This window comes from Neovison vison, chromosome 1, assembly GCF_020171115.1.
Source record: "Neovison vison isolate M4711 chromosome 1, ASM_NN_V1, whole genome shotgun sequence".
Taxonomy (NCBI): Eukaryota; Metazoa; Chordata; class Mammalia; order Carnivora; family Mustelidae; genus Neogale; species Neogale vison.
In genome coordinates, this window is record NC_058091.1 from 214,036,819 (window position 1) to 214,060,228 (window position 23,410).

Consider the following 23,410-nt stretch of genomic DNA (forward strand, 5'->3'; position numbering starts at 1 on the left):
CCCATACTTCAGTTCTTCACTAGTGGTCAGCTTCCCCATCCTACCCTGGACCCTTAAGAAGCTGAATATGACAATTTATGTTCAGCCTTCATCTTCCTAGTACAATGAACACCACATATACCCTCCACCTAGACTGAGCAATTGTTAACATTTTGCCTTATTTCCTTTTTCGGCCCTCTCCCCCAAACATACCTCTCATTTCATCCATTAGTATTTCAGCATATATATCCTATGAGCCTCTAAAGTAATCCTTAATCAAAATTCTGCAATTGACTCAGAACTGTCTTATCTTCTCTTAAAAAAAAGGGGGGGAGTCCAAACAAGGTTCATTATTTTTTATTATAACTTTGTCTCTTTTAGTCTAGAATAGCCCCTATGACACTTTTGAGAGTTCCAGCCATCTGTCTTATAGAATGTCCTTTATTCTGGATTTGTCTGATTGTTTCCTTAAGTCAATTTATGTACTCATTCTTGACTCATCTACCCCTGTGCTGGTGACTCCTGACTACCTCCAGCCTCGAGGTTCTTCCCAGTTCTGACCTTCATGTTCAAACCCCTACTGCATGTCTCCACCTCTATTTGTATATCCTGCCACTGCTGATCCAAAGGGCAAATCTATTCCATTCCACGTTCCCACCCCTTACCTAATAACTAACATTTACTGGGCTCTTAAAATGTATAGCTATGTACTGCACACTACATGCATTACCTCACTTTATTCTCATAGCAGCTCCCTAAGGAGGTAGTAATGTTATGCCCATTTACGGCTATGGAAACTGAGATACAGAGGCGGTTAAGCAGCTTCTACAGGATCGCAGCTGGTAAGTAGTAGCGTTGGGATCCAAATCCAGTCTCCACCTCCAGACACGCTGTTCCTAGCTGCTGTACTGTCTCCCTTGCTAGTCAATGAGCTGACACCAAGTTTCCTCCCTCTCATTCCAGGTACTACTGTCAGTGACATTAACATGTACTGAGCATTCACCATCTGCCAGAGCTGTGCCAAATGCTTTACAAGAATAACTGCCTACCATAGAGCAACCCCATGACACTATACTATGCCCATTTCGAAGAGGAAGAGACAGGCTTAGGGAGTTAAGCCATGTCGAGGCAGAATGGGAATTGAACTCATGTCACTGAATCCCAGGTCCCTGATCTACTGAGTCTATTTCTACAAACTGTCACACATGTCTTCCTTCTGATGCCACCTGCCAACCTCAGGCCTCATTTATCATTCATCTGGGGTTCATCTTCCCATCCTTGTCTTCCCAACTGTCCCCTTCCTAACACTCAACTTGACCAAAAGGAACTGTTCTTTTTTTTTTTTTTTTTTAAGATTTTATTTATCGGACAGAGAGAGAAACAGCAAGAGAGGGAACACAAGCAGGGGGGGTAGGAGAGGGAGAAACAGGCTCCCTGCAGAGCATGGAGCCCGATGCAGAGCTCAATCACAGGATCCTGGGATCGTGACCTGAGCCAAAAGCAGACACTTAACTACTGAGCCACCCAGGCGCCCCCAAAGGATCTGTTCTAAGCCAACATTGATTATATCACAATTCCTGCTCAAAGGCCCCCCAAGATCACCCCCATCATTAATAAGCTTCGACTTTGTAGCCTGACATTCAAGCACCCCAACCCTGCTGCCAGTCTTCTCTTTCCCCTCCCCTACCTACACTATATGCTCCAGCCCAACCGGACTCTTTGTTCTTTTTGACATGCCCTCGTCTTAGCACCTGTATGCCTGTCTGCCCTTGCTCCACTTAAAAGGCCTCTTCAATCTCTGAGTATGAAGAATTCCACCCATTTTCAAAGACCAAGCTCAAATTCCACTGCCTGCATGAAGCTTTCCTTGGTTATTCCTAATTTACTTCTTTGGACTCCTTAGCATTTTATAACCTCTTAACATTTAGAACGTGCCATCTGGCATATAATTCTATGGGTTCTTGACTTTCCTCCTGCCAGACCCGAACCCTCGAGTCTATTCTACAGTGCTTTGCATATAATAGCTGCTCAATAAATATCTGAGGCATTGAACTCAATGTGTTGAGTTTTACAAGTCAGTTTTCCCAGTTATTAATTATTCATTTATCTTTAATTCTGAGTAGAAGTCATAGCAGAAAAAAATAGCCTAGAAGGAAATAGCAGTAATAATTTTTTAAGTTTTTTAGTCAAGTGTCCATTATTGCACTGTTCGGTTTGAATCCAAATTAGTATTTCACTACTAGTATGTCATTATATGGAACGTTTTTCTTAAAACGTTTTTCATTACCCAAGTAACACAAAGACAATGCCCCAATCTAGGAAGAAATCAGAACAACAACCCCCAAGATCCTGTCACCTTAGGAAAACTGTGTAAACATTTTAATGTATTTTATTCTTTCGTCTTTCACAGTCTTTACGTTTCCTAAAAATAATATGTTATTTCTATTAAGTACTGAAATATAACTTGTTCATGTGGATGTAAAACTTTGGCTATATAAGGAAATTGAACACTTTAGAAGAAAGAAATCATCTACAAACATTACTCTTCTATTTCACCAACTGTTAGAACCATTATTAACGGCAAAGATTGACTTTTAGAATCTCCCAACTGCTCACTCAAGAAAGAGGACTAATGGGAGCACCAATAGCTTCTGTTTGCGAGACAGGGGGAAATAGCCTGACTAGTAACTCAGAGCTGGCAGTGGGAGTTAAGCAAAGAGATTTTACTTTCTGCTTTATATAGTTCTGCATTGTTGTATTTTTTTTTACACCAAGCATGAATTACTTTTATAATACAAAATAAAATTATTTACATTTCTCAAATGAGAACTCCTGACCATTCCACTTTCTTAGGTAAAATACAAAAAACCCAACAAAGACTAGTGTAATCCCCACTTTTAGAAAAGCCTAGAGCGAAATGCAGCCCTTGTCCAGTCTAACACTATCATTTGACAGAAGAGAAAAATGAGCCCCTGAGTGGCTTGCCCACTATCAGGAGATAATGGCTATGGTGGTTCACCTGACTCCAACCCCAAGAGATACTGTACCTTTTTAGCCTTAAGGACTTCTGCTGGCTCATCTGTCAAAGCCCAGGTGCTGTCAGGACCAATAAGTCAAGCTGGCCTCCAGAGAACGTAGAGATGGGTTATGGGGACTGCACTGGTCTGCCTGTAACCCAGTTGACTCACAGCTGTCACTGCTGATGGGTGACAGTGACACAGCTCGCCTAGATCAGCTGGGCTTCCCTGACTTCCATGACTGGGTTTGCTAATAGAGCCACCCACATGCTGCCTTTGAGAACAAGCACTCAGTGGCGAGAAGGATGGCTGGAACGGGGATGCAGAATGCCCTGAACCCAACTTCTGAACTCCTCCCATGATGTAAAGTGATCAGTCACTTCTTTAAGTTAAAATTTGGCAGAGACGAGGGGGAAGCAAAGCAGGGTACTGACAGCCAAAGTTGAAACAGCTAGAGCCCTTTATATACCCAAGTTGTCATCCCTGGAGCTGGAGATGGAAGAGCTGGTTTGGGCTTTCTATTTTAAATAGCTGTCCATATCTTTGACATCTTAGGCATTCATTAAGACTGGGCTTTTGTTTTGCTGCCACTCAATAAGGAATTCTACTTTTAAAGGTTTGAACTTCTAACCTTTCCACAATCTAAATCTGCTTGTCTGCAAAATGGATGAGGTGATCATTAAGGTCCTCTCTGGCTCCAACATGGTATGATTACATGCAATAGTTTAACATCAACTGACCTTTGAGTCTTTGAGTTGTTTAACTGGATTTTCTTGTTCACTTTAGAAGAAATGTTGATAGTAACATGCTTATTCTCAAAAACAAAACAAAAAACCAGGAGTATATCAAACTTCTTCCACAGTATTGAGGTACTCACTCAATCATTCACTCCCTAGAACCGAAGATGTGTGCAATGGTCATGAGTATGCTCTCTTGTACCCACTCTTTTGTCCTCATGACATAATTGTCCAGATTTTACAAATGAGGCCACACACTTCAACAAGGCGAGTGACCTGCTGAAAGACAACAGCAAATTGGAGGCTGGAGCTCAGTCCATGGATTCCAGTCATACCTGGGACCAAATTTCCTCCCAGGCTTCCCTCCTTGTGGTCCACCTCTTTACCAGTGCTATCCTGGGTGGAGTACTAACAGTTGGGTTGATATTGGCTGCTTTTCACCCACAAGTTATGCTGCTGGGGGTAAGCTAGACCTTAAGGAAGTGAGGCTGACCATTGTATTAGTTTGCTGTTGTAGCAAATTACCACAAACCTTGTGCCTAAAAACAACACAAGTTAATTATCTTAAAGTTCTGTAAGCCAAAAGTCTGAAACTGAACTCAGTGTCTGCAGATTCATGTTCCTTTCTAGGGGCTCTAGGAGATGGTTTTTTGTTTGTGGTTTTTGTTTGGTTTTTTTTGTGTTTTTTTTTTTTTTCCTTTTCCAGCTTCTAGAGGCTGCCCACATTCCTTGGCTTGTGGCCCCTTCTATCTTAAGGTCAACAAGGGCCATTCTTTCTCACATTGCATCACTCTGATACCCTCTTCCACATTAAATGGACCCTTCTCCTTATTTTATGGTCTGTTGGTTAACAACTTAATTCTATCTGCAACTTTAATTCTTCCCTGACAGGTAACATACTGATAGTTTCCAGGGATGAGGACATAGACATTTGCTAAGGGGCAAGTGTGGGAATCTATGATCTGCCTACCACATAGCATTATCCTGCCTTGCTTAGGTTTGGAGGTATATGAGAAAGGCAAAGTGCTTGATAGGGAATCCCTATTCCCCAGAAATCAATACTTTAATGGGGGTCCTAATCTCCCCCACTTTTGTAAATCTGCTTAGAGCATAATAAGTCTATTATGCTCATAGACTTTTCTGAAATAGATACCTGCTAGGTGGGTGTGAAGGATGCCTCTAAGGGGAAATCAGAGGCCTCCATAGTGTTGAGAATTAAATATTTAAATATCTGTGCACTCACTAGGACCTGACTGACTAGTAAGGTCAAGTGGTGATATGTGACTTATAAGCCTTTGGAGAATTAAAATTTAAGCTTCCCCCAAAGAAGAGAGTACTCAAATATTACAATTAATAAAGTTGTTGAAATTTTTTTTTAAGAATCTTAAGCTTCCAACCATGCATGTTACATGTCACCTTGGCAATCACCTTAACCTCTCTGAAACCCAGTTTTCTCATTGGTAAAATGGGAATAATATAGACAACGATTAAATAAGATATTATTTGGGCAAATTTTGACATATAGTTTAAACTCAGTAACTATGACTTCTTTCTTTTTCTCTTATCTGAATGGGAGCTCATAACCAATCCAAAGAATCTCAGAAAGAGCAGGTTCCTTGGGATGATTCCTAAGAATGGCAGCTCACAAGCCACACAGGTTTGCCAAATCATTCTCCTTCATGATAGATACCTGAGTTCTCAAATAAGCTAATCCAGTCAAAATTCTTTAAGACTTTTGACTATAAAGTAGTTTGACCAAAATTACAAGTCAATGTATCAAAACCTATTCATCTAACTACTTTTCCCTTAAGCAGTTACCTTGAAAGACTAGAGAGTTATTCCAAAAATACTTCCATACTTAAAACATCTCTGGAATTCCTCTTCTACAGTAGCTCTCAGAGTTTCTGGAACATTCTTAAAAACATCCTTAAGTTGGGAAATACTCATCTTTCCAGGAAAATTTTTATTTTTTGAAAAGAGCAGCCAGTTATTCAGAGCTCATTCTGATAAATATGGTAGATGATTAACCAGATTAACATTACTAGTAAATAAAGTGTATTATAATAAAGCAATAATTATTTTTGTGTGGCTCATAAACTGGCCTTCGTAGTGTTATATATTAAGGTTAAGTAAAGGTAGCATGGTCATAGTAGACATTAAGGCCCACTTTAGTGGGTTTATGATGTGAATTAATTCAAATGGCACTGGGAGTCATTACATATTTAAACAGTATTAAATGTTTCTTTTTATGAAAATTTTAATTATGACATTCTCTGAAATCTGATTTCATAGTACTAAAATAAAGGCTTTAAGGAAAAGCATTAAATGCTAATGAAAGCTTTATTATTTCAGTATATATTCTCCCAGGCCTTTGGTCAAGGTATGTAATGATCAGATGAAGGAGTTGGCAACCTTCCTGGCCTCTACAGTCTACTAGTAACTGAAGGCTAAGTAACACACTCACATGTTTAAATATATTGAATAATATTCTACCAACTTCTTCCTCTCTTTGCTTTCTGGACAATGAAATATCATGGCATCTTAACATAGATGAAGGAAGCTAGCTTTTTGTTGGAAGAACTTCTGAAAAGTCATTCTTACTCAAGCAGGCGAAAGTCATCGTTTGCCTCCATTCACATTAACTTCCCCAAGTGTGTTTGCTTCTCATCCTCCAGGGACTTTCTGATTTACATGTTCTCCATCAATTCCAATTTCCAATGATCTGATTCATGCTGCCTTTTTTTTTTTTTTTTTTAGTACTTCAGTGATCTATTGTTCAGACTCAGAACACAAAAGCCCAGTGTTTGAGCAGGCAGAGTCCATACTGTTCATAGGTAACTAGAGGAGATACATAACTGAATGAAAGGCTAAAGCATCAGTAAGGTTTTACTGTTGTCTACATATTCAAAACCTTGAATAAACATTTTTTGAACGCAGAGTTTATAAGATTCCCCTAAAAAGGTCTGGTTTAGGGGCAGATGTGAAACATTTGAAAAACAAAAACTGTTCCTTCCCCAAGAACTCTGGCTTTTGCAAAAACTTTGACATGAACAGAAACTGTTTTGGATTAATACTCTGGACTATCGGGGTGCCTGGGTGGCTCAGTGGTTTAAGCCTCTGCCTTCAGCTCAGGTCATGATCTCAGGGTCCTGGGATAGAGCCCCGCATCGGGCTCTCTGCTCAGTAGGGAGCCTGCTTCCCCCTCTCTCTGCCTGCCTCTGTGCCTACTTGTGATCTTTCTCTAACAAATAAATAAAATCTTAAAAAAATAATAATACTCTGGACTATCAAGGCCTTCATGTGACTACTTGGCCTTTACATGCTACAAATACTACCCAAAAATAAATGTAAGCTCCAAGATTACAGGGAGTCTTGTTCCATTTACTACTGTATCCCAAGCGCCTAGCATAATGCCTGGACTTTATTAAGTTCCTCAAGGCTATCTACTGAATGAATGCATGCTGTTCGAAGATTTTACTGTCTGAAATCAGTCCCTTTTGCAGTTCTCCTACAGTTCTCCTGCTTTTACAGTGTACTGAGAGCCAGGGTGGGCCTGCTTGATGTCCCTACCACCTTTTCCAGATGGTTTCATTTCCAAAGTCATGCAGAATCCACCCCTTCTTTGAGGAAGACCTCAAAGTCCCACCAACAAAACCTCCTACACTTTATCACTATAGTCTACTAGTCTCCTAGTCATTCTGCAGTACTAATTAGTAAATGTCCCTCCTATCATCACCTGAAGGAATGAAGATGACGCATCCACTTACCCTACCCCATCCTCTGACTTCCTCTAATTTCAGAAACCCCCATACCTACTCCAAGATGCTTCTCCTACAACTGTGTGCTTGCTATTGGTAGCATGGCATAACAACACTAATAACTGCTAATATGTGAGGGCTTATTATGCACCAGACACTGAACCACATAGGCCTTATCTCATTTAAACTTCCCAATAGCTACATGCAGACAAAGTATAGAGGTTTAAACAAATTTTAAACATCACTCAGCTCAGGAGTGGTAGAGCTAAAATGTGAATCAAAATCAGCCAGGCTCCTTAGCCTGTGCTCTTAATAGTGCACTGGGATGAAAAGAATCAAGATTTAAACCCTAGCTCTGCCACTGTGTCACAGAAAACTTTTTGGATTTTGAGCAAAATAAAAACCTCTCCAAACCTCAGTTTTTTTTAATTCATAAAATACTGGCAGGAATAAAGAAGATAATGTATGTTAAGTGCTTAGCAGAGCATCTGACATGCTACAGATGTGGGTTCCATCCATCCTACCAACACATGCTCTTTGAGCACATCATAAACATTGAATGCTGTGACAGGTATGGAAGATACAACAGTGAATAAGACCAAAATAGTCACTGCCTTCACAGGTCTGCACAACTCCTGATGGGTACTCAGTAATATCTGATAGATGGAAAAAGCCCTCAAGGAGGTCTGTTAGCCTCCTTCAATCAGCCCCTCTTCAATCAGCCAGTTATTCTGATATAAAGCAATCTAATGAGAATATTTCACTGCTTAAAACCTTCAGGAATTCCATACTGTGGAAGAGATAAAATCCAAATTTCTTTTTTTATTATTATTTTCCTAAAGTAGGCTCCACACCCAGGCTTGAACTCACAACCCTGAGACCAAGAGTTCTATGCTCTACCGACTGAGCCAATTACCAACTTGGGCTCAACCAGGAGCCCCAATCCAAATTTCTGAACACAGTATTATAGCTATAGGTACGTGGTTCAGTTCCCCTCCCCACCAGCTCCTCTTTAAGCCGTGAAATTCTTTCTACGTATGAAATCTGGAAGTCAAATCAACATAGACTAATTCTGATAACAGCATGAGAACTGGAATTACTAGTTTGGCATCCTAACCCTTTCCCACCCCCATCACTTATTCACACATACACACACAAATGCACTCGCATACATACCCACCTACCCGCAGCTCCTTTAAGACAATGCCATGGGTTCTGTCAAACCATCTGAAAACCAAGTTTTAAATCCAGGTGTTTCTAACTGTAGAACACAACCTATCAGGGGATTATGAAATCAATTTAGTGGTTGGAATTAGTGATTTGGAAACAAAAACAAAGAGTACATTATGTGGACTAATAGCTAAGTATTGGTATATAAAACCTGTTACAGGGGAGCCTGGGTATCTCAGTCCATTAAGCAACTGACTCTTGGTTTTGGCTCAGGTCATAACCTCAGAGTCCTGGGATTAAGCCCCACATCGGGCACTGTGCTGAGTGTGGAGTCTCCTGTCTCTCCCCTCCTGCTCTCTCTCAAATAATGAAATCTTAAAAATAAATAAATAAATAAAACCTGTTTAAACGCACATGCAACATACTTATGTTCTGAGCCATAATATAAACTGTATTTCTTAACATGGACCATTGTCAAAATGGTTTGAAAACCATTGCTTCACACCCTCTGTGTAGCTAGCCTCAGTTCCATGCTTCCTCAGTCACACCAAACTCCCATCTGCATCAAGCAACTTGCAATTCCCCAAACCCACCTCGTTCTTTCATTGCTTGCCTATAAGCTATAACCCAGGCACAGTGATAGGCGCTGGGAATACAGTTCAGAGAAAACCCAAGGTCTTGCCCATATGACACTTAAGAATCTAGACAGACAAATGCTATACTAATCACATTAGTCTCTGTGACACAAAGTAAACAATCTACATAAAGCAAATATGGATTCCCAAAAACATTATCAAAGGCAATCGATCAGTCTAGGGGACAGGGATGCATCCCTGAAGGGAATTAGCACAGATCTAAATGTCAGAGTTACCTAGGTAAAAGGGTACAGGAAGAGCAATGCAGACATAACAGAAGGTCAGTGGCCCTAGGGTAGAGAGGGTGTAGCATGACTGAGAAACTAAAAAAAGGCCAGCCTGCTGAAGCCTGACAACAAGTGGGAGTGATAGGAGAGAGGTTTGGAAAAGTTGGTGGTGGCTAGACCAGGTAGGGTGTTATGGGCCAGGATTACTCCTCAGAGTAATGGGAAGCCACAAGAGGTTTTAAGTAGGAGATGACAAAAGAGGTGCTCTGTGAAGGAAGTACACTTTGCAGTGTGGAGGATATACACTGGAGGGAAGACAGGAGTTGGAGATGTATCCTGGCTAAGAAAACCTGAAGTCAAGGGAATGTAAACGGTAAATGAAATGCAGCACAGGAGAGTGAGGAAAATGCCTAGGATTGAGCCCTGAAGGCCCCTCCACTTCCAAGTGTTATATTCCTACCTATTATAAATGTGTACGAGCACACATAAGGTAAGTGCACAATTATACTTGCTTCAAAGGTCACATACAGAAAAAAAAACGTGGAAGTCTGCTCATTTCTTTAGCAATTAGTATTAACAATTTGACGTGTACCCTTACATTTTTAAAAAATGAAATCAGGCTATACACACTTTTCTACAATCTGCTTTTTCAAGTCAGTGATGTAGTGAGAATATTCTTTATCAGGATAGAGATAATTCTAACTAACACATTGGAATGGTTTCAAAGTATTACACAGTAGGACTGCAAAAACAATTTAACCAACCCCACAGAATTCCCACTGATAGATAGTTGAGCTATCTGGGCCCATTATCTGTCCATTCAATAGCCTCTGTCCTCTTTCCACCTTATTCACTGAACCCTGATTTTGTTCCAACAGCAACATGTTCAGCCCCACTTGATGGTTTGTGATTGTTCAAGTAAGACCATCCTGTTGCCCACCTTTCCAACTTCCCTTGCAACTATGGTTAGTCACATGATCAGATTCAGGCTAATGACCCTAAGGAGAAGTTTGCTATGAGATTCTGAGTAAGCCTTTACCTTCATGGTAAAACAGAACACAAATATTGCTCTCTTTTCCCTTTCTTCCCGTTTTGGACATAATATAATGACAGAAGAGTTCCAAGTCATGTGCAACTATGAGGCCATTAACCAATGCCAAGATTAGTAAAACAGAAAGGCAGAGAGAAAGTCTGGGCTCTTGATACACATATACACACACATAAACACTAACTCATTTTGAAGAATCCAAATTATGTATATATTTCCACTTTAAAGTCTGAAAAAGTAAAAGTGTTTCAGATTAAAGATTCAGAGCAGAGATAGAAGTGATGCTCTACAAAAATAAGAAGCATGCTTAAGACAAGATGATAGGGAAACACTGCGAACACCTTTAATTTAGGTCTTGGGTCCAGAAATGCCTTGCTGGCTCCCTGCCAAGCACATCCCTCTGTCCTGCAACTTGATGGGATGACCTTTCTACACAATCTCTGACAGCTTTTGCTTTCCCTTATTTGAGATTTCTAGCTTCTTTTACGAGCTCTTGGAAAATGTGCCAAATTAAGACATAATCTTTTACACAAGAACTTGGAAGGTATCTGATTTTGGCTGAGCGATTAAATTTCATAAGAATAAAAATGAAACACCAGAATAAAAACTTTTAAAAGCCTGGGTAGCTCAGTTGATTAGGTATCTGACTTTGAACTGGGCTGTGATCCTTGGGTCCTGGGGTGGACCCATGTCCACCTCCACATTCAGCAGGGAGTCTGCCTCTCCCTCTTCCTCTCCCCCTCACCCCACTTGTGCTTTCTCTCAAATCAATAAATAAAATCAATAAAAGCGGGGGGGATCCTCTTTTTGAGAAAAAGTGCTACCTAGCTATTTAATTCTAAAAAACAACTTCTGTTAGTTTACTTTAATGTTTACGGTTTCTCAAATTTTACCAGCTTCTCATGTTCTGGTAAAAATGAAAGATGTTGGATTTCTCAGAATTCAGCAACCTGTAGCTCCACTTAAACCCTTAGGGCTTCTCCCTCTCCCTCTGCCTCATCCCCCCTGCTCATGCTCCGTCTTCCAAATAAAGTCTTTTTTAAAAAGGGGGGGGTCACCTAGATAGCTCAGTCGTTAAGTGCTTTCAGCTCAGGTCATGATCTCAGGGTCCTGGGATAGAGCTCCACATCAGGCTCCAAGCTCAGTGTGCTTCTCCCAACCCCACGCCCCCGGCTCTGTCTCTGTCTCTTTCTCTCAAATAAATAAATAAAATTCTTAAAAAAAAAAAAAGGCTACTATAATAAATTTATACTGTGTGAATAAATAATTAAAATGAGACACAAAACAATTTTATGTGTAATCCAAATTGTACATAATTCACATCTTTGCTTCTAAACAAACAGAAGCTTACATCTCCATACTACTTTTACAGTTTACAAAGTGCTTTTATATACATCTTCTCATTTTCTATTCAAAAGACATGAGATAAATATTATTCTTATTTCACAAATGGAAATAGACCCAGACATTATTCAGTCCTTTAACCACCATACAGTATAGCCCTGAGACTTTAGATCTGCAAAGGGTTTTAATAACGCAAACATCACATATATTTCAATTTTTATCACCATTTTCAAGTCTCCATTTTCTTAACAAAAGAAAGCAATGAAAAAAGCCTTCCACAATCTAATAATAAAAATTGGAAATAGTATATATACAGTGTATACTTTACTTAATGAGTGAAACCTACCACAATTCTAATTTGGGCCTCCTATATTATTACCTATATAGAGGGCACCAGTACCAGAACCACATTTAAATGAGCAATTTTTTTTCTATTTTAGAAAAAAGAATGCAGATTATTCCTGTTGCCTTCAAGTTTAGTGAAAATATGTAAGTGTCAGGATGTGTAGGTGGATAGGAAGGATACAGAAAATTACTTTTCGCAGATTTGGAGTTATAGGATCTCTGATTATCCCAGCTTAGACACACAGAGTCTTGACAATTCATTTGGTCTATGTCTCATCTTTAGTAATGTATTTACTTTTCTTTCCCCACCATGCCCTTTTCTTCCTAAGTACCCTGTAGGAATCAGAGTAGAAATTCCAGCACGTAGCCTTTCTTTCTGAATTATCGTCCCCCATTATGTAATTTTTCTCAGAATTTTCTTTTCCTATTTCTAAATCTTGAAGACATTTCTTTATAGTAGATGAGGGAGCTATAGCTTCTATTCACTGCCAGAAAAGAGCCTATTTCAGCATAATTTCTCAGCAAAAAGCTGAGAGAAAAGTTGAACAGAAAGGAACAGAACAGTGATAGCTGGCAGAGCAGCGACATCTGCACTCAGAAGGCTGCACTGCAGTTCTCTCTGAAACTGCAAGTTATCCTGGTGTTACTGCTCTGCCAACTGGAAGAGGAAAATTCTGGCTGGTCCTGAGTTCAAGGCAGACCAATATGTTTAAAACACTGGTTCAAGGAATCACCTTCTTGATGTTATAATGTTTTTATTGCATTTGAAGACATTTTCAACAAATATCTTGTGTTTGAGGCCTTGGCTAGGCAATCCCTTAGCAGTAGAAATCAGGTTTCTCTGGCACAACTCCATTGCCAGCAATGGGATTTATCAAAACTATAAATACCAGCACATGGAATATTTCAATACTGTACTCAATTGCTCATATCTAAATATTTCAGCTATAAAACAAACCAAATGTAAATGCTTTATAGTACAAATCAACAAATTCTTCACAGAAGAAAACAATGAAAGACTAATTTTCTATAACATATCATCTGTTCATTAGTTCTTCAATTATATTACTTAGAATATTTCAAGAATAATAAAATTTATGCACCACTATCCCTGTGTTCTCAACATTTTTTATCTAAGTTCTAAAGGACATAAACAAGGATGCATATAATCAGACTTGTTTTTATAAATTTTTGATGTTTCTCTTGTTGCATATCTTATAATAATGAATACATGGAGACAAGGACAAATGTACATTTAAATCATTACTGAATATATGAATTTTGCTTAAATGGGTCTTATAAATGATAAGATGAAATAACAGTTTGATAAGCTCAGCCGTGCCCTGTGAACTTTAGTCTGCTCACAGCATAACCTAATTACTATTTATTAATTTTAAAAAAATGTATTTTTAAAAGCTGCAAACCACAGTTTATTACACATATCTGAATCGTGAGGGGGTAAATTGTGATATAGTTCCCTCACGCCACCGACTCATTTGGAGGGAAAAGTTCTACAATAAAGTAAGAGTTTATAAACTCTTTATTAAAAAAAGCTTAAATTGTGTTCTATGACTAACCTTTATTCTATGGTCCCTTTGACCCAAGGGACGGTTCCTGGCACATCTTTTTGAGATTTAGTTTCTGGGAAGTTTTCAGCAAACCTCTCTCGTGCTTTCTCCCAATTCTTTTTGCTCTTGTTTTGGAGAATGTGAACATCTTCAATTGAAGATGGTTTGCCGGTCCCCAAGCCTGCATGTGTTCGCCGAAGTTGAAGCTGGATCTGTTACCAAAATTGAGCAGAGGATTTACTATAGAGTCTAAATACACTGAAATTTGCTATACCCAACCTGGTACTTTAATTCTTTGATTTACAAAGACTGATGCAAAAGATAAACCTGTCAAATCTATCAAACACATGCAGGAATGCATACATGATTCTATATAGAACTTGAAGCCATTCATCTACATTGTCTTGCTTATCAGTAACTACAGCGGACACTGTACAGAAAACAGAGTACTCCTTAAAGAGTAGCCACCAAATTTCACCAAGATGCCACAGAGGCTGCCGTCCCACCTTAGGAAGAAGAAAAGGCAATGGACATACTTAAACCTATTGCTGCTCTAGCCTTGCCTAAGAAAGTAAAAGCGGAGATCAAACATGAAGAGTCATAAAGAGAGGAAGGTCTGGCTAGCTCAGTTGATTAAGTGACCGACTCTCAGTTTTGGTTAAGGTCATGATCTCATGGGTTGTGGGACTGTGCCTGGCATTGGGCTCTGCATGTACATGCTCTCTAAAATAAATCAATCAATCCTAAAAAATAAATAAATAAGAGCCACAAATAGAACTTGAGTATTTTCATAAGATGAGGGGCAGGACTTCTGATTGTTTTGAGAACTATTAAAAGCTACCCGTGCTGAGTGCCTACTGTATGCTGGGCACCATACTAAGGGCTTTAGCTTCACCTTGGAAATACCCCTAGGAAAACAGTGCTTATAATCCCCATTTTTACATATGAAAACTGGTCCAAACCTGCCCTAAGTCACACAATTAGTAAGTGATAGAACACCTATTCTAACAAAATAATTCTATTTTGTAGGTTTGGCTATAAAACCCATGTTCTTCTCATTGTACCTCAATAAGTGAGAAAATTCACATTAACCCTCACACTGATCCATCCATTATTCCCTTAGGCACCAGATAATTACCAAAAAAGTTCTGTAATCATGTTACCTTGTAAGGTTTTTGTAAAAGATAATCTAAACCTCTGATGAACCACGAGGACTGCAAAATTAATTAGTGCATTGTTTTCCAGACACTATTCCCTTTATTGCTTGTTATATGACCTGATTCTTAAATCCAGAACAGATACAGGATCTGCCTGTTGGTAAAGTAACACTGCGGGGGTGCATGGATGGCTAGTCGGTTAAGCATCTGACTCTTCATTTCAGCTCAGATCTGAGATGGAGCCCCATGTAGGGCTCTGTGCTCAGTGAGGAGTCTGCTTGAGATTCTCTCTCTTTGTCTCCCTCTGTCCCTCCCCTGCTTGTGCTCTCACTCTCTCTTAAATGAATAAATCTTTAAAAAAACAAAACAAAAAACCCCCCAGGAAACAAAAACAAAAACAACACAAAACAATGTGATATGTGTGTGTGTGTGTGTATTTGGTAACTATGAATGCCACAAAGACAGTAATATGTCTATTTGTGCTTGATACTCTATTACCGGCACTAAGGTACAAAGCAAGTACACACTAAATACATCTGCTGTACGAATAAAGAATGAAAGAAAACACTCATCTTACCGGAATTTTCATTCCTCCACCATCCTTTCCTAGGCCCTCTCCTTTTTTCCAACCCATCTTCTCCAACATCTTCCGACCTTTGTTGCTATCAGTAATTTCACTTTAAAGGAAATTAAGAAGATAGTTGATTTTGAAAAGGCCATGTAGGTCACATTTATAATAAACTAATAAATTAAAAGTAACTGGTACAAATACTATAGAAAACTGTTTGGCCTACCTAATACAGTTAAATAAATTCTCTTATATATACTACTTAAAAGAAAAACATTCTGGTGCACAAAAAAAAAAAACCATGTATGAGAATGTTTCTCCTGTGGGCACCTGGGTGGCTCAGTTGGTTAAGTGACTGCCTTCAGCTCAGGTCGTGATCCTGGAGTCCTGGGATCGAGCCCCACATCAGGCTCCCTGCTCGGCAGGGAGTCTGCTTCTTCCGCTGACCTCGCTCCTCATGCTCTATCATCCTCTCTCTCCCAAATAAATAAATAAAATCTTTAAAAAAAAAAAAGCAATGTTTCTGCCACAAATCTAATAACTTTAAGTTGGAAATAATCCAGATGTCTATCAATGGTAAAATGTTACATGAATATGCAAGAGAATATTATACAGCACTGAAAATAAAATAAACCTAACAAAGTAATGTTGGACAAAAAGAATTCAGACACAAATTAATACCGAATTATCCCGTATATTTAAAAATTCAAAAATTCAAAAACAAGTGAAATGAATCTGTTCCTACTGGAAGTCAGGAAAGTGGTTGTCTTAAGGGAGGAAACAGGAATTAGTGATCAAAAGGGGGCATTAGGAGAGGCAGGTTTCTGGGGATTACTGATCATTTTCTATTTCTTTTTTTTTTTTTTTTTTTTTTTTTATTTTTTTTTTTTATTTAATAGGGGGAGGTTTCCTATTTTTTTTTTTTTAAAGATTTTATTTATTTATTTGACAGAGCGAGATCACAAGCAGGCAGAGAGAGAGGAGGAAGCAGGCTCCCTGCTGAGCAGAGAGCCCGATGTGGGCCTCGATCCCAGGACCCTGAGATCATGACCTGAGCCGAAGGCAGCGGCTTAACCACTGAGCCACCCAGGCGCCCTCATTTTCTATTTCTTGACCAAGAAATGTATACTCTACAATGTGTAATCTTAAAATATGTTACTGGTAGTGATACTTACATTTGTATATTTTTATGTATATAAATTATACACCAATAGAAAAATAAAAGTAAAATTAAACAAAACTCTCATTCACTATTTGCATTTTGTTCTATGATTTTATGTTCTGCTAGTTTAAGGATATTTTAATTTTATGTTCCATCACACTATATTTTCAGTTCTACAAAATATGTTAAATTAGCTCAAATAACAGTAAATCAAGCAATGTCAGACCAATGTATTTCATTTTTTATTTCTGCCTTCTAATTTAACTCTAATGCTATCTTCGTATTTTCCAGCAATTATATAAAAAATATTAAACTTTAAAAAATCATCATGTTGTTTATATATCTAATTCATAATGCTGTATTTCATCAAGGTTGATGGATGCAAGATGCACTGCTATTTTATGTACCCATTAAGAAAACACTGCTATCATATATATGTAACTAAAACTCTATCTAAGTAGTATATTTTAGAACTAATAAAATACATTTAATCAAAGTTTATGGTTAGTTGTCAGTCTTACACAAAAGATTTAAATTCTAATTAAACCCCGAATTTATATTCTGGAAAAAAAAATGCTAGTATATGACTAAATGCAGAAATATGGCCATATCATATAGGCCACAAAAATCACATTTTTCATGTTATCAGTGCTACTTTACCAAAAGAAAAAAAATGAACCAAAGAAAAATAATTAAGAAAAATAGTATTTCAGAGTGAACAAGAACAAAAGTAGGTGGGTATTAAAATAATTATAAAAAATACCACCCCAAAACACAGTTCATACTAATTTCTTACTAGTCCAAACTTTAAAATATCTAGTATATAAAAAATCTGTTCACTCAGGGGCCCCTGATGGCCCAGTCAATTAAATGTCCAGCTCTTGATTTTGGCTTGGGTCATGAGCTTAAGCCCTGCATTGGGATCTGCGATGGGCATGGAGCTTGCTTGAGATTCTCTATCTCCCTCTCCCTCTGCCCATCCTTCCCCCACTCCATCAGATACATGGCTCTCTAAAAAAAAAAGTTCACTCAAGGGCATGGCTAGAATGTTAGGTATGTGTATAAATGTCTGTTTAAGTATTAGTACTCTCATATATGCTAAGTAATCTTCTATGGAATGGAATTCTAATATTAAAAGAAAATGTAAATAGAGACCGTATTTCCATCTTGTTAAGAACCATTCCTTTAGGGGCGCTTGGTGGCTCAGTAGGTTAAAGCCTCTGCCTTCGGCTCGGGTCATGATTCCAGGGTTCTAGAATTGAGCCCCCCATCGGGCTCTCTGCTCAGCGGGGAGCCTGCTTCCTCCTCTCTCTCTCTGCCTGCCTCTCTGCCTACTTGTGATTTCTGTCTGTCAAATAAATAAATAAAATCTAAAAAAAAAGAACCATTCCTTTAAAGACTATTACCCGTATATATCGTCCTATAAGTCATACTACTCTATTAATGTGATTACAGTACAAAGAATGTTTTGAGAAATTAAAACTTAGTACTCACGAATGAACAGATGCAGGAGCATCATCTCTTTGGAAAGTCCCTTCACTTCCAATCTGCTCCCTCCGTTTTCCAGCTCTATCTTTGTATTTTGGATTCTTCAATGCCTTTTCATCTTCATAGTCTGTATTCTTTATAAACATGAAATATTCATTGAAGAAAACAAACTGATACATAAAAATGAACTGTGTATTTACTTTACTTGGTAAATATCGTTCAATGTAGTCTCTATTAAAACAACAAATTAAAACAGGCTATGACATAAATTAAGACAATTATGTTAGAGTATGCTATTTTCATTCTATCTCCTTTGAAAGGTTTATATTACTTCAAATTGTAGAACATAAACTGCACACAGAAAATAATATAAATCACATATAAATTGTAGTATGTAATCGTAAGTGAATATATAGTACATTTTGATTTAGTACTGTGTACGCATATTCTCATGAACTGCCAGTATTCAAAGAAATATGTAAAACTCCTGGGTTTGGCAAAACATTGATGACTTCTTTTCTCTAAGGGACTGAAAGTTTCAACAGACCTAAAATAGTAGGTGTTATCCCTCAGGAGGGAAAAAGGTAGAAAGTGTTTAAAAAGTGGAAAAGAGCAGGTACTCTTTTGCCATGGCAATTAAAATAGATTTTTGCTTTGATATAGCTCCATTTATATGATTAGTCAGCCACTCAAGAAATATTTACTGAATAAAAGGTGTGGTATGCAAAGAACTTTGTAATCCCAGAAGGCAGACACATCTGTTTTCAGTATGCTATTGTCTGACTGGTTCGACAATAATAAGAGTATGCACAAGACACAGCAGTGGCACAAAAGAAGAGGTAGTCAATTTCGCTTGTGAGTTCAAGGCTTCTTTCTCTTTCTCTTTCTTCTGACTTGTTGATCTTTATTTAAATCCCTGAAAGATGCTAAGGAATGTTAATAAAATTCAAGGTAAGTACCAAAGAAATTTTTACTTAATTTTAATTTTAAAGGGAGAAGAAAAATATAGAACCACCAACCCTAATGGGTTTCCCCCCAGAAGATAAGAGAGTTAAAACTTTTGAGAAAACATTTTATCCTCTCCTTATTGTCTTCTATTTTCCTCCCAAATTAGCCCCTCAATATTTTTTCTATTATGATTTTTCCTAGTGTGAAAGTTAACAACAAAAAACACAATTCTGCAGAAAAATATGTTATTCTGGCAGAAAAATATGTTATTCTGGCAGCATTTTTCCCCACAAATTCATGAAGCTTAAAAACCACTGGACAAATGCACTTAAGCCCTAGATTCCAGGCGCATGCAGCTGGCTTGGTCAGAGAAGCATGCAGCTCTTGATCTGGGGGTCATGAGGTCAAGTCTCACGTTTGGTGTAAAGATTACTTAAATAAATACAAAATAAATAAAATATAAAAAAATTAAAAACCTAGATTCCATAGCTAATTCTGCCACTTAGCAGATGAGTGACCCTTAGCTTAGGTCCTCAAATGTAAATGGAATACTAATTACCTTCCTCATCTACTTTTTAAAAAATGTTTTCTTAAAAATGTTACTGTGGGGGCGCCTGGATGGCTCAGTGGGTTAAGCTTCTGCCTTCGGCTTGGGTCATGATCTCAGGGTCCTGGGATCGAGCTCCACATCAGGCTTTCTGCTTGGCAGGGAGCCTGCTTCCTCCTCTCTCTCTCTCTCTCTGCCCGCCTCTCTGCCTACTTGTGATCTCTCTCTGTCAAATAAATAAATAATATCTTTTAAAAAAATAAATAAAAATGTTGTGATGATTAACAATACATAATTAATGTTACACATAAAATACACAATTAGATATGTCTGAAATTTGTATATACCTTTGAAACCATCACCATGATCAAGATAATAAATAAATCTATCTCCCACAAAAGTATCAACCTTCTTTGTAATCCACCCCTAGAGAGCCTTCCTTGCCTCTCTTGTATCCAGGCAACCACTAATCTTTCTGTCATGATATGCTAGTTTGCTCTCTTTAGAATTTTATATAAATGGATGTATATAGCACATATACTCATGTTGTCTGGCTTCTTTATTTCAGCATAATATTTTAGGATTTATCCCATACTGCAGCCTGTATCATCAGCTCATTTTTTTATTGCTAAAGAGTATTTGACCATATAGATATACCATAATTTGTTTATCCATTCATGATAGATACATGAGTTTTTTCCTATTTCTGGTTATAGAGAAAAAGCTGCTAATACCACAATGAAATACCACTTCGCACGGATGAGAATGGGTAGTATGCAAAAGACAAGAAATAAGAAGTGTTGGTGAGAATGTGGAGAAAAAGGAATCCTCACGCACTGTTGATCGGAATGTAAAGTAGTGCAACTACTATGGAAAACAGGATGGAGGTTCCTCAAAAAATTAAAAATGGAAATACCATAGGATCCAGGAATTCCACTACTGTATATTTGCCCAAAGAAAATGAAAAGACTAATATGAAAAGATACAAGCACCCCTATGTTTACTGCAGCATTATTTACAATAGCTGTGATATGGAAGCAGCCCTAGAGTTCACCAAGAGATGAATGGGTGAAGATGTGATGTACAGGGGTGTCTGGGTGGCTCAGTAGGTTAAAGCCTCTGCCTTCGGCTCAGATCATGATCCCAGAGTCCTGGGATCAAGCTCCCCATCAGGCTCTCTGCTCAGCAGGGAGCCTGCTTCTCCTCCTCCTCTTTCTGCCTGACTCTCTGCCTACTTGTGATTTCTGTCTGTCAAATAAATAAATAAAATCTTAAAAAAAGAAAAAAAAGATGTGTACACAGATGTGTACACATACACACACGTATATTAGTCAGCCATTAAAAATGACATCTTGTGTTTTGGGATAACATGGATGGACCTAGAAGTTAATATGCTAAGTGAAATTAAGTCAAGAGAATGACAAATGCAACATAACATCACTTATATATAGAATCTAAAAAACAAACAAAAACTAGCAACAGAGAACTAGAATACAGTACAAGCTGGTGGTTGCCAGAGGGGAGGGGGGAAAGGGGGGAGGTAGAGGATAGGCAAAATAGGTGAAGGGGTTTAAGAGATACAAATTTCCGGTCATAAAATAAGTAAGTTAGGGAGGTAAAAAGTACAGCATAGAGAATATAATTAATAATATTTTGGTAACATTATATGGTGACAGATGGTAACTCCATTTACTGTGGTAAGTATCCTGTAATGCACAGAACTGTCAAGTCATTATGTTTTCCATGTGAAACTGACAACTAGAGGTTGTCAACTCTATGTTGGTAAAACATGTCAACTATACGTCAACTATACTTTGGTAAAAAAAAATAAAAGTTTTTAAAAAAGATTTTCAAAAGAAAGAAAAAACCATCATAAACATTTGTTTCTAAGTCTTTGTATGAACATATGCTTTCATTTCTCTTGGGAGTAGAATGGTGAATCACATGGTAGGCATACATTTAACCTTCAGAGAAACTACTATTTTCTTTTCTTTTTTTTTTTAAAGATTTTATTTATTTATTTGATAGAGATCACAAACAGACAGAGAGGCAGGCAGAAAGAGAGAAGGGGAAGCAGGCTCCCTGCCAAGCAGAGAGCCCGATGTGGAACTCGATCCCAGGACCCTGAGATTATGACCCGAGCTGAAGGCAGAGGCTCACCCACTGAGCCACCAAGGCGCCCCAAGAAAACTACTATTTTCCAAAGCAACTGCACCACTTTATATTCTCACAAGCACTATATGAGAATTCCAGCTTCTCCATGTGCCTACCAACATTTGATGTGGACAGTCTTTTTACTTGGTTTTAATTTGCAACTTCCCAGCAATACTAGACATCTTTTCATGTGTTTAGCTTCCATCTGTACATCTGCACTGGTGAAGTGTCTATTTAAATCTCCTGCTCACTTTTATTTATTTTTTTAGATTTTATTTATTGGGGCACCTGGATGCCTCAGTCAGTTAAGCATCTGCCTTCAGCTCAGGTCATGATCCCAGCGTCCTGGGATCCAGCCCCACATTGGGCTTTCTGCTCAGCAGGGAATCTGCTTCCCTCTCTCTCCCTCTGCCGGTCCTCCCTGCTTGTTCTCTCTCCCTCACTCTCAATACCTCTTTAACATTTTACTTATCTAAGAGGGAGGGAGAGTGAGCGAGTAAGCACAAGCAGGTGAGGGGGTAGAGGGAGAAGGAGAAATAGACTCTCTGAGAAGCAGGGAGTCCAATGTGGGGCCCAATCCCAGGATCCTGCAATCATAACCTGAGCTGAAGGCAGACACTTAACCAACTGAGCCACCCAAGCATCCCCTTTTTGCTCATTTTTTTAAATTTAAAGATTTTACTTATTTATTTGAGAGAAAGACAGAGAGGGCAAGCATGAGCAGGGGAGAGGGGCAGTTGGAGAGGAAGAAGCAGGCTGCCTACTGAGCAGGGAGCCCAAGGCAGGGCTCAATCCCAGGACCCTGGGATTATGATAGGAGAAAAAGGCAGTCGCTTAACCAGTTGAGCCACCCAGGTGCCTCTCTTTTGCCCATTTGTAAATTATTTTCTTATTAACAGGCAGAAGACATGAATAGACATTTTTCCAAAGAAAACATCCAGATGGCTGACAGGCACATGAAAAGATGCTCAACAGCACTCATCATCAGGCAAATACAAATCAGAACAAGATACCACCTCACAACCTGTCAGAACAGCTAAAATTAACACAGGGAACAAAAGATGTCTGCGAGGATGTGGAGAAAAGGGAAACCCTCTTACACTGTTAGTGGGAATTCAAACTGGTGCAGGCACTCTGGAAAAAAGTATGGAGATTTCCCGAAAAGTTAAAAATAGAACTACCCTATGATCCAGCAATTACACTACTAGGCTATGTATCCCAAAGGATAAAAAAAAATACAGATTCAAAGGGGCACATGCACCCAATGTTTATAGCAGCGTTAGCAACAATAGCCAAACTATGGAAAGAGCCCAGGTATCCATCAACCAATTAATGGATAAAGAAGAGGTCGTGTGTGTGTGTGTGTGTGTGTGTGTGTGTGTGTGTGTATACAATGGAATATTACTTAGCCACTAAAAAGAATGATTACTCGTCATTTGCAAGGACATGGATGGAATGAGAGTGCATTATGCTAAGCAAAGTCAGTCACTCAGATAAAAATGAATATCATATGATTTCAATTGTATGTGGGATGTAAGAAAAAACAAATGACTATACG

General features: G+C 38.5%; 1 protein-coding gene across 3 annotated transcripts in view; it reads right to left on the reverse strand.

The window, feature by feature from the left end:
• AGGF1 (angiogenic factor with G-patch and FHA domains 1) overlaps positions 1-23,410 on the reverse strand; it is a 56,802-nt gene that overhangs the window by 6,032 nt on the left and 27,360 nt on the right. Inside the window, exons 12-15 of one of the 3 annotated variants that reach the window (XM_044266711.1) lie at positions 18,210-18,337; positions 15,563-15,662; positions 13,838-14,040; positions 8,623-8,766 (exon numbers count right to left, since the gene is read on the reverse strand). In XM_044266711.1, coding sequence (XP_044122646.1) covers positions 13,840-14,040; positions 15,563-15,662; positions 18,210-18,337 — 429 coding nt within the window. In that variant the 3' untranslated portion in view covers positions 8,623-8,766; positions 13,838-13,839. Of the gene's footprint in view, positions 1-8,622; positions 8,767-11,844; positions 14,041-15,562; positions 15,663-18,209; positions 18,338-23,410 lie in introns of those variants that run through there. The other 2 variants (XM_044266693.1, XM_044266702.1) reach the window with 2 other exon arrangements.